The sequence below is a fragment of the Stenella coeruleoalba genome (genome assembly GCF_951394435.1).
Source record: "Stenella coeruleoalba genome assembly, chromosome: 13".
Lineage (NCBI taxonomy): Eukaryota > Metazoa > Chordata > Mammalia > Artiodactyla > Delphinidae > Stenella > Stenella coeruleoalba.
Window position 1 is genome coordinate 10,577,569 of NC_137159.1, and position 12,007 is coordinate 10,589,575.

The window sequence follows — 12,007 nt, forward strand, 5'->3', positions numbered from 1 at the left end:
AGCGTGAAACTCTGGACACTGTATCCATATAGTTTAAGCAAGTTACCCTGTAGGGCCTTTTGGTTTACAACATCATGTGATTTACACAAGCCAGTTGATAAAGATAAGAGTTTTTAAATCATGACACAGTTTGAATCATGCCGCTTGGTTCCGGCCTATGTTAAGGTTTAAAGACACCTAAATGTTAGCTGAGATCATGATACCGATTGACCCGTAAGATAAGGGGGAGGGATGTTTGAAGTTCCAACCATTTTAGCCTCTTTAGAAAACAAAGTTTGCATGAACTAAAACTCTATATTTGCACTTTGTACTTACATTGGATAAAATCAGGAAGAAGATGCGAAGCCACATTTTAAACCCTAAATCACAAAACAATTTATTAGTTTTCCTTTCCTGGGAGCATTAAATACATTTGAATTCAAATTTTAAATTATTTTAATTTGATTTATAAAGTAATTTTAGAACGTTTTAATTTTTGGTCAAAAGTCCTTAGATTTTAAGTGTGTAACCAGATCTTTAAAATGTGTCCTTTTTACCAAAAAAAAAAAAAAAAAAAAAAGCAAGCTTGTTTTTTCCCCCTAATGGCCTTTTTACAACTACTAATTGCTGGTCTATTGTTAATTTGCATATCTTAAAAAAATTTTTTTAATTAGGTAGAGACACTAAGAACATTAAATGAAGTTAGAATTCCCTGGTTCCCATCTGATTTTCTTAAGAAATTAGAATATAGAAATACTGTTTAAATGAATATTTGGTTGTTTTACATATTTTATACTTGTGGGGGCCAGACTTTATAAACTGATTTGTTAGTTCAAGTTTTTATCTGGAAGGCACCTGTGTCAAGGAGAAAATCATTTTAAGACCTAGTTTCTTTAGCATTTTAATACGTTTGTGCAAGCCAAGAGTGTGTCAGAGACTTTGTTAAAAGAAAAAAGGTGATCATTAAGCTTGAAATTCCTTTTTTCCTCCACCCTAGTGAGGCTTTTTGTTTGTTGTGTTTGTTTGGTTTATCTATTTATTTTTTTTAGGGGATGGCACATTTAAAGCATAAAGAATTTTCCCTTGATTTCTTACTCCGGGAGGACCTTTAAGTCTCCATTCAGAATTTAAGGAACGCATAGTGTTCACTTTAAAATAATTCATTTAACAATTCATGGAGAAATCGTTGCTTGTATCGGTTTGCTTGGACTGCCATAATGGCTGGACTGCCATAATGGCTGAGTGAGGTGGAAGGCAGGGAGTGAGGCAGCGGTGTCTGTGAACTAGCGAAGTCACATGCTTGGGTTGGCTGCCTTGGGCTGGCTCAGGGTCTGAGTGAGGACAAGCGGGAGGCTGTGCCACTTGCTGTCCCCTTGGCCCTTGGGCCTTCATCCTTTGAGGCTTCATATCTTCACCTGTGAAACGCAGATCCAAGAGTCTGTGCTGGCTTTGTTTCACCCATTGAACCCTAGTGTCACAGCAGCCGTGTATTTGGGGGTCCTTTTTTCATTGCAGACAAAATGAACTTTCTACGCTTGGCTGACCTCCTCAACATCCAGGTGGTCACCATCAACATCAAGAGACACCCGCTGGAAGCCTGGATGCCTCGGGTATACCAGTCGTCCCCAAGCCTCTTGGTTCAGAAGGTGGTTCGGCACAGGCAAGTGAGACGGGGCCGGTTTTCTCCCAAATTGCTTTGAAAATAGAGGAATCTGTTAATGCTGTCTGGACTGAATGTGTTTCATCACTGAAGCTATAAACCATTCCCCTGCTCACTGCTTCTGGTTTCTTGGGAAGGCATGGAAATGGTTCTGCTATGTTTAACCTTAGCCAGAGGACAGGTTTCTAGATTATGCTTCCTTCTTCGGTGTTTTTTTTGTTTTTTTTTTTTAAATGCTCAAGGACCACAGACTGGCTGTGCTTTCTGAGCCAGGGAAGCTGACCACTCTCTGATTTCAGGAAGTTCCTGCCCCATCAGAGTCATTAGGAAGTTGATGTCAAATATGGCATTTTGTAAAGTATCTGGTAAGTAGACAGGGGTTAGAGTTACTGGAATGACCGTTAAGAATGCCAGTTAGGGCTTCCCTGGTGGCACAGTTGTTGAGAGTCTGCCTGCCGATGCAGGGGACACGGGTTCGTGCCCCGGTCCGGGAAGATCCCACATGCCGCGGAGCGCCTGGGCCTGTGAGCCATGGCCGCTGAGGCTGTGCGTCTGTAGCCTGTGCTCTGCAACGGGAGAGGCCACGGCGGAGAGGGGCCCGTGTACCGCAAAAAAAAAAAAAAAAAAAAAAAAGCCAATTAATTCTTTTATTCCCAAGTAGATGGACTCTAGAAGAGTCCTTTATCCCGGCTGGAGAGTTTATTTTTACTATGTGTGGCCTGGAACACCCCTATCAGCAGAGGCTCCCGTCTTGCCTTCTGTGAATTTAATGTTTCATACAAGTGAATGGTTCACTTGGGAGATTGGGATTGACATGTATACACTGATGTGTATAAAGTGGATGACTAATAAGAACCTGCTGAATAAAAAAATAAATAAAATAACATTCAAAAATTAAAAAAAAAAAAGTGAATGGTATAGAAATCCTTGGAAGTAGCCCAGCCTATGATGTAGGTAAATATCCCTTTTAGCTCCCATATTGTATACTTACGAAGGCCCTTTATGTAGAGGCGCCTTTCCATTCATCTCAATATTGAACTACTGGTGTGTTTCACACAGTGGATGTTTGTGTAACCACATGTGGCATCCAGGGCTGGGACCTAGAGTCTGCAGCTTCCCCAGGACAATAGGGTAGGAGCCCCCGTTCCCCTGCTTCCCACGGCCACGCCCAGGGTTCACCCAGGATTCTCTGGAGCACAGAGCACAGATGCCTGTGAGGGGCAGCCTGCTCTGTAATTAAAAAGTTGAGTCAGAGCCCAACTGTCCTATTTTTTTCACCCCTTTTCACCCCAGACTTGGTGAGAAAGTGGGGCACGTCAGTCCCCTGGAAGACTTGTGTGCAATAGGAGTAAAGAATTTTTCAGAAGCTTTCTGAGTTAAGGATGTTAATTTTCCAGGGTCAAGTAGTCAAGGTGTAATGGTCCTGGGCTAAGCCCTAAACCTTCTCCTTGCCCCCTGATTCTACCCAGCTTTTCATCTGATCCAGGTACTGTGCCCAAAAGGCGAACCTGGGAAAACTAGGCCTCTGTTCTTCCCCCTCACTCTGTCTTCATTTTCTCCTTGGTGGGAAAGGCTATACCAGTGTACCAGTGTCAGTGAGAGGCAGGTGAATTTCAGAGCCCTAACCATGGTGGAACCTTTCCTTCCATGTTGAGTGAGTATGTGTGTGTGTGTGTGTGTGTGTGTGTTGGTGGGATGGGGGGTGGTGAGTATCTCATATTCATCACACTGACAGGAAACACAGTAGTTCCTGCAGGGCTCTGAACCTGCTTTTTTTTTTTTTTTTTTAACTGAAATGTATGGTAACAGAATCTTCTTTTTTCCCTCCTGGCAGGATTTTTGTCTGGGTTTATGATGTCATCATTCTAATAAATGCCATATTCATTGCTTTGGATGAGAAAAACCCCTTAATTTCCTATGCAGAATGGCTTTTCCTTTCTCTCTATATTATTGAAATTCTCCTGAAATTGTACACGTACGAACCCAGAGCCTATTTTGGAAGGAAGCAGTTCTGGAACTGGTGAGTCTGTGTTTTGGGGAGGAGGCCGTGGGTGAAGAGAGGGGCTTTCTGTCACACTTTGGGGAATAACGTTGTGGAGTGTTTCAAGCTCCATCTGCCTAGTTTTGAGGCTTCTTTTTTTTTTATATAAATTTATTTATTTATTTTTGGCTGTGTTGGGTCTTCGTTGCTGCACGTGGGCTTTCTCTAGCTGTGGCGAGCAGGGGCTACTCTTCGTTGCGGTGCGCGGGCTTCTCATTGCGGTGGCTTCCCTTGTTGCGGAGCATGGGCTCTAGACATGCAGGCTTCAGTAGTTGTGGCACGTGGGCTCAGTAGTTATGGCTCGTGAGCTCTAGAGCGCAGGCTCAGTAGTTGTGGCTCAGTTGCTCTGCGGCATGTGGGATCTTCCCGGACCAGGGCTCGAACCCATGTCCCCTGCATTGACAGGCGGATTCTTAACCACTGCGCCACCAGGGAAGCCTGAGGCTTCTTATAATGAAGTCTTGAGGGCAGGGGAACATCTGGTTCTCAAAGCTGTCATTTAGGATGTCAGTTTGAATGACTGTCTAAAATTAGAATCACAGATCACGGCATCTTGGATTTGGAAAGGATCTTAGAATGTCGCACCCAATGAGACAATTCCTTCCGTGGTTGCCTGGCCCACTCCCTACTCTTGTTATTGGAAAACTTGGCCTGCGTGGCTGGACGATGAGGACCCTTAGCAAGCTCTTTCCCGGGCTGGATGTTTCTCCTGTGACCTTCTCTGCTACAGGCTCTGTACCTCCCGGTCTTAAACCATCACCCACATGCTGCAAACCATCTTAAGTACCACTGAATGTCAGCCATCACGGGTAGTGCACAGCTCAGCAGGGTTGGATCTCTGTGGTCACTGCTCCCAGTGCCAAGAAACTCACTCAGGTGTGCGTGTGGCCAGCTGACCAGTGTTATCCAAGGCAGTGGCACCGTTGTGAGAAAAGTCACGGCATGATGAGTTTCCCCTTTAATTAAACAGTTGCAGGGAATTCCCTGACACTTCAGCAGTTAGGACTCTGTGCTTTCACTGTCAAGTGTGTGGGTTCAATCCCTGGTAAGGGTAGCATGGCATGGCCAGATAAATAAAAAAAAAAATAAATAAATAAATAAATAAATAAATAAAGTTGCAATGCATTTAGTAAGATGAATACCGAGAAAGATTACACTATGTATTCTGAAAATGTGTCGAAGTATTCTTGCAAGTATATAGTTATGTTGGAAGACAGAGTGATATGAATTAGCTGATTCCTACAAATTTCCTTCGATGGTTCATTGGAGCAGCCAGTAAATGATCAAACACAGTGTTTCTTGCTTTGTACCTGCTGTCCTAAAAATTATGGAAATCAATTTGACGGCTGGATCGTTGCTTTGCGTAAGAGATTGGATTCAGAGTTTTCTCAGGATTCACTGTATCCCGAGCTTGACAGGCCTTTCCCTTGACTCCTCACTGACGTTGCTTCTCCACCAAATCTTAGGTTTGATACGCTGATCATCATCGCAGCCCTGGTGGCCACTGTGGCCAACACCACCATTCAGTCAGGTCAGTGTCACCGGCTCTCAGCTTCCCCGCCTCCCGGGAGCGTGTGTTCAATCAGTAAACTTTGTAGAACATCCATGGTGTACCATTAGGGTGTTTGGGACGAGGCAGTGGGGACACAGGAGAATTAGTAAAACTATTCCGCTTTCTGGAGAGGGATGGTAGCTTTGTTTGTGTCTGGTTGTAGGGTAGAGATTTCATTTGTAGGTATCACCACACCAAACACGCCGCTGGTCATCTCTCCAAACGGCCCTTGGTCTCAGCGCTCATCCTTGACCCTCTGCCCATGTTGGCCCCCAACCCAGGGTCCAGCTATAGCAGGAGCTCTTCATCAGCCTCTGCCCACCACCCTCTCCTTTCTACCCTCCTCTGGCTCCTCTACATGTGCCGCCACTGCCCTGCACACTCCTTCCTGTAGATGGCAGAGGGGATTATTAGAGATAGAGAAGCTTCTTAACATGACTATGAAATGAATGCTGGGGGGAGGGACGGCTTGCTGAAGTGCGTTCTGTAGAGCGGGATCCACAGTCAGTTCTTGATTATGGTCTGAAGTCTGTTCCTACACTCACGCTTCTTAGTTTTAGGGCTGGAGGGGATGCTCAGCTTGGTGCTGATTTGCCGGGGGAGTTACTGGTTGAAGGCAGTCCTCGCTTCCTCATTGCTCAGAGCCATCACCCTGTTCTTGAAGTGAAGTGCATAGTTCCCCAGGACCCACAGAGTCTCAGACCTCACTGCATAAAAGGAACAAGCCAGAGGCGCTCTGAAACCGGAATGTTAGATGGTTGTGTTCTTTTTCCAGCGAGAAAATACAACAGTCAGCAGATACTGGATATTGTCTTGATTTTGAGAATACTCCGGCTCTTACGGATCATTGTCAGCATTCAGAGGTAAAGATGAAGCCATGGGAAACAGCTGCACCCGGGCAGTTCCCCATATTCGGGCTTGACAGAAACCACGCTGCCTGGGAACTAGAAACACGCCCAGCTGTGAACCCAGGATATAACTTGTATAGAGGACCTGGGTTCTCTGGGGGCGGTGGGGAGGGGCAGGGAGCCCGAGAAGGTGGTGAAGAGCCCCGAAGTGCAGCTCTCTGAGGGCAGGGATTCTGTCCTGTCACTTTCAACCCTGCGACGTGGTCCCTCAACTGTGCCTGCAGCCTGGTGACTGGACAGCTGTCACGATGGCAGCTAACGCTAACGGAGTATGCTAACCATTGTCTCGTTAAATCGCTCCAACGACCCTTGATGTAGGGGATTTAATGATCTTTAGTTCCTGGGTGATGACAATGAAGCTCAGAGAGGTTAAGTAGTTCCCCCAGTGGTGCACAGCTAGAAAGAGGCAGAACTAGGATGCAAACCTAGGAGCCTGATCCCTAAACCCGGAAAAACCCACCCTGTTTTGGATAGGCCAGGTTCCTTTCAAGGAGTGTGTGGGGACTGCCATCTGAGGACTGGCCTGCTCCCCCGCAAAATAAGTAGGGGAGCAGGCCGGGTCAGCTGAGTCTCCAGGTCAGCTTTAATACAGGCTGAATTTTTTTTTTTTTTTTTTTTTGGTACGCGGGCCTCTCACTGTTGTGGCCTCTCCCGTTGCGGAGCACAGGCTCCGGACGCGCAGGCTCAGCGGCCATGGCTCACGGGCCCAGCCGCTCCGCGGCATGTGGGATCTTCCCGGACCGGGGCACGAACCCGCGTCCCCTGCATCGGCAGGCGGACTCTCCACCACTGCGCCACCAGGGAAGCCCCAGGATGAATTTTTGATGAAGAAAAAGGTTGGGGGAAGAAAGCAGATGAGGGTGGATGGTTTTTCAGCCTCAATACCCACCTGTGTCCTACCAGTGAAACTCTCTGTGATTACCTTTCTTATGTTTTTAAAAACGGTCTTGCTTTGTTTTGCTTCAGGGGAAACTCAGATGAACTCCCCCCTCAGTTCAGAAGATGGACTGATGCTGACAAAATTGTCAAGGCAGATTCCTGACAGCATTTACAGCACAGATCCAGGACTGGCGGGAGGGGCATGAAACCAAACATGCTAGTGTGGTGTCAGTTTTACTTACATCTATCTTCCCTTTGCCTTGTGTCCGAAACTTTGTTTTATCCCAGATTCCGGGTGATCGTGACCACCTTAATTAACATCGGCCCCACGATGCTGACGTTTGGCGGTCTGGTCTTGGTGAGTGTTCTGTTCCTATTCTACGTGAAGCAAGCGATAAGATGTTCGTTCTTAGCAGGTCTCTGTGAGCCTTATTTTAAGTGAGGGAAAGAAAGGGAGATGAAGTCAATGAGATTCAAGGGGTTTCTAGGAGCTATTTTGAGAAATATCACATGTGTAGAAACATGGGGCATATAGCCGTCCAGGTACACTGGCTGCTGTAATAAAGCCAACCTCAGTGGGTTAATCTCGTCAAAGTGTGTTTCTCACCCACGGTCCAGGGGGGTATTCCTAGCCAGCAGGTGGGTCTCAGGGGTGTAGGCTCCTTCCAGAGCATGGCTCTGCCCCCCTGGCCTCCGATCCTTCTTTGTTCTGCTCAGAAGAAAGCCCACCTGCTCCTCCAGAAGCCCAGTGGTAAGAACGTAGCCACGCGAGGCTGTGAGGGGACTGGGCCCCCCACCCAGGAGTGATTCCGTGCTATGGAGGAGGAAGCTTGAATATCTGCTGCAGGGTACTTATCTTCTATTCTGTTAAAGTGGTAAAACAAAACAAAACAAAACAATTCAATTAGTACAGAAGAATGAAGATGGACTGCAGGTCGCGCATTCTCATCCACCGCGTGCCTCTTTCCCAGAGGCAACCATGATTAAGAGTTTCTCGTCACGCTTCCTAAACATTTCCATCCATACAACAGGCATGTCATTTCCAGATGTATGTGTATCCAGTTTATTGTTGTGTCAAATGGGATCATCTGTACCAAACATGGCACAACTTCTTTCTATCCAACGTCTTCCCAATGTCTTTGTCACATGTCCTGGAGGACACATGCACCCATGTGAGTTCTGCTCTGATGCAAAGTGTCCCACTGAGGGAAGACTCCAGAACATGGCTAATCAGCCCCTCCACCGGCCAACCACTAGAGATTTCACTTCTTTGCCATCACAGATGATGGGGTGAAGCCCATCTTGTGTGTGTCTTTGCTTTCGTGAGTGTTTCTGTTGGGTACATTCCTAGCAGTGGAACTGCTAGGTCACAAGGTAAGTGTGTCCACAGTTTGGATCAGTGGTGGCGAATTGCCTTCCAAAAGACGTGCTCCCTGTGCATTCCAAATGCCAGTGTGTGCGGCATCTGTTTCTCTGCACCCCTCACAGCTGGGTTTATTAAACATTTCCATACTCTCCAATCTGATGGGTGAGAAAATGGCACTGTGTCCCTTTGATGTGCATTTCTTTAGTTATTCCAGAGGCTGAGTGTGTTTTCCATGTTCTTTGGGCCACTTATGCTTATCTTTTTTTATAAGCAGCTTAATTCATATCCTTGGTCCATTTTTCTATTAGTTGTATTTTTTTATATGATTTGAAAGAGCTTTTTGCTGATCAGGGAAATAAGCCCTTGGTACGTTGTATACAGAGTAGTTATTTTTCCTCATCCGTCACTTGTTTGTTTTTGTTTTTCCGAAATAAAGGCTTTCTGTTGTATTTTTTCGGCTGTCTGAAAGTTTAAATTAATTACATAGTCATACTTGTTGATGTTTTATTTTACAGTTTCTAGTTTTATATCATGCTTATAAGCCTTTTCTCTACTTGATTTTTTTTCTAGCTCCTTTATAGTTTGGTTTTTACATTTAACTCTTTGACACCTTTGGAATTTATTTTGATATAAGAAACGAGGTAAACGGGACTTCCCTGGCAGTCCAGTGGTTAAGACTCCACGCTTCCACTGCGGGGGGCACGGGTTTGATCCCTGGTCGGGGCACTAAGATCCTATATGCCGTGTGGCACAGCCAAAAAAATCCAAAAAAACAAAAAACAAATGAGGTAAAGATCCAAATTTATTATTTTTTTCCCTAGAGGCCTAACTATTGATATTATTTCCTGAGTATTTAACCCACTAACTTGCTCACAGCATCATTTTGTCTTTGTAAACGGGGACCACAGCAGAGGTCAAGGTGTGGTCCAGCTGGCCGTGCCCCTGTCCCTGAACAGCCCAGTGGCCAGTGGGCTGACCCATCCCACTCTGTTCCTGATGCTGCTGGAACTTGTGGCCGTGGGGAAAGCCATCCCCAGAATGAGGGTCACAGCGCTTTCTGCCGGCCGTTGTCGCAGGCTGACCCGTGTCTGCGTCCTCCTGCCTCCCCTCATCCCACCTGCCCACTCGTGCCCGGTGCCGCCCACCCTAGGTGGTCTACTACGTGTTTGCCATCATCGGGATGGAAGTGTTCCACGGCAAAGTCCACTTCTTTGACCCCAGTTCCACCAGTCCTGATGCCCTGGTGTGTGGGAACCCCGCCCTAAAAGACTCAGCGTTTGCCCGAGGCAGGTACTGCAGGAACAACTTCAATGACCTGGCTGCCTCTCTCATCCTGCTGACAGAGCTCACCGTGGTTAACCAGTGGCACGATATCCTTTCCGAGGAGGCGGGTGTGGCGGGGGATGCTGAGAGCACCTTCCGGGAGGATTGGGTCTCGGCTCCTTGAACGCTTGTTTCCTTAGCTTCCCACTCCTCGCAGATGGCTTTGCCCTCGTGACTCACCAGGCGTCAAAGCTGTATTTCATCGGCTTCCACGTCGTGGTCGTCATCCTCATTGTTAAGTGAGTTTGCTCCTGCCGGGTGGGCCGTTGCAGATCCCCCCTCTCAGATCTACAGCTGCTCACACCTCCCTCCTCCCTGGCTCCACCCTTGAGTACATTGTGGGTGGGTCCCATCTCCCCTGCTAGATGCTAAGGCACCAGAAGGGAGGCATCTTACTTTTGTTCACATCTGTGTTCTTCAGTGTCAGCCAGCCGTGCACGTCAGTATATAGTATACATCTCATAGCCTCGCCAATTGTTTGGGTCAGAAGGGCTCTGGGGTCCTGGCCGGTCTCCCTACCCTTCCCCGGTGGGATAAATCACCTTTAGAACGTCCTTGTGAATTGTGTCCACCCTTTGCTGAAATCTGCACAACTCCTGGGACTCATTAGAACCTATACGAGTCAATTTCCTTGTCGTCCAGCTCTGGTCCTCACCTGTCCTTGCACAGGTAGAATGGAAATGTGCGTACTAGTTAATTTTCTTCATTGGTTCCAGTTCTGTCCTGACTTCTCTTCCGCGGAGAACTCAGGCACCGTTTGAAAGCTGCTATGACATCTCACCATTCCAGAGGGCTTTCCTTCCTGCTTATCAATCTCTGATTCTAGCTCCCCTGTTCCTTGTGGGACCTGAATTTGAGTCCCTTTATGCCTGTTTTTCCCGCCCCCAGAGATGTGTTCTGGTTGTCGTATCCCTCTTAGAGCCCAGGGCCCGCAATTCTTGGGGTGACAGCCCAGCCCCGGGCCTTCCTTGTCACATCAGGGCTGCTTTGGCCACCATTCTGTTGATTTTGGCTCAAGAACGTCCCAGCAGAGGGAGGGGAGGGGAAGAACCGCTCAGGGCTGCTTGTCCTGCACCGTCTGAATGGAATATGTAGTGGGAACGAGAGAGGAATGCTTCTGAGTGATTCTTAGAGAGGTTTCCAGAATGCTGGGATAGGCCGAGGCAACGTGAAAAGCTGTAGGGGTTTTTCAGCTCTTCCCCCAAAAGCATGCGAGTATGGTGACAGCCCTGGGCTCCGTCAGCATCATGTTAAGTCAGAAGTGGTGAAGGAACTGGGATTCCCTACTCACAAGTGGCAGGTCAGTGTGCGTGTACGTCTTGTATATATACTGACAAAGTGTGATGCCTTGGGTCCGAGACAAAGACAGTTTATTCCTCATGGCAGAAGCTGCCGCCAGAGCAATACTTGGGGCAGCTCCCCGAGCCCTAATCCCCGCTGCACCGTGAGGTGAGGGCCAGTGGGATGGGCTGCATTGCAGGAGGGGAACCCCAAAATGAGGAAACCCCGGTCTGTGTAGCTGGGGAGACCTGCCCATCCTCCCCTCTGGAAAGAGAGAGAAAAAGAGAAAGACCTTATTTTTACTCTCGAACGTAAGCAAGTCTCCGGGGAGGACAAAATGAAGTCTCTGCTACCCCAGTGGTCGCTGGGGAGGAGACAGTGAGTAACGAGAAGCTTTACTATGGTGGAGCATTTCTGGAGACACGCATATCGTGTGGACCAAAAAGTTCATTGGGGTTTTTCCATGTCACAGACCACCCGAGCGAACTTTTGGGCCAGCCCAGTATATCCCTAAATTGGCTGTCAGTGCCTTTGCTCAGAGGACCTAGACTGTGCATTAACACGAGCTATTCATGGAGAATTGTCTACACCAATTATGTGGCCTAAGCTTCCCCTTAAAATAAACTATTTTCGAGCTCACTTTGGTAGCACATACACTAAAACTGTACAGAGAAGATTAATGGGCCCCCGTACAAGGATGACATGCGAATTGGTGAGGCATTCCATATTTTCGCAATATAGGGGGAGGGGATTAAGAGGTACAGACTGTTAGGTATAAAATAAGGTGCAAGGATATATTGTACAGCACTGGGAATATAACCAATATTTTACAATAACTATAAATGGAGTAAACCTTTAAAAATTGTGAATCAGAAACCACCCCCCCCCATTTTCTTCTTAATAGTCACTGTTTAAAAACGATGTAGAGGAAGAATGATTTTCCGAATGAAAGAAAGTTGTGCCTGACGCTTGAGAGACATTTTGTTGTTTCTTCCCCGTGTTGTGTTTTCTTTGCAAA

General features: G+C 47.0%; 1 protein-coding gene across 1 annotated transcript in view; it reads left to right on the forward strand.

Annotated features, from left to right (window-relative positions):
• The window catches only part of LOC307196194 (two pore channel protein 2-like), a 39,328-nt gene that overhangs the window by 24,326 nt on the left and 2,995 nt on the right, over window positions 1–12,007 (forward strand). The window contains exons 10-16 of the mRNA XM_079940959.1: window positions 1,495–1,639; window positions 3,474–3,659; window positions 5,147–5,211; window positions 6,008–6,095; window positions 7,308–7,377; window positions 9,536–9,755; window positions 9,857–9,947. Coding sequence (XP_079797085.1) covers window positions 1,495–1,639; window positions 3,474–3,659; window positions 5,147–5,211; window positions 6,008–6,095; window positions 7,308–7,377; window positions 9,536–9,755; window positions 9,857–9,947 — 865 coding nt within the window. The remainder of the gene's footprint in view (window positions 1–1,494; window positions 1,640–3,473; window positions 3,660–5,146; window positions 5,212–6,007; window positions 6,096–7,307; window positions 7,378–9,535; window positions 9,756–9,856; window positions 9,948–12,007) is intronic.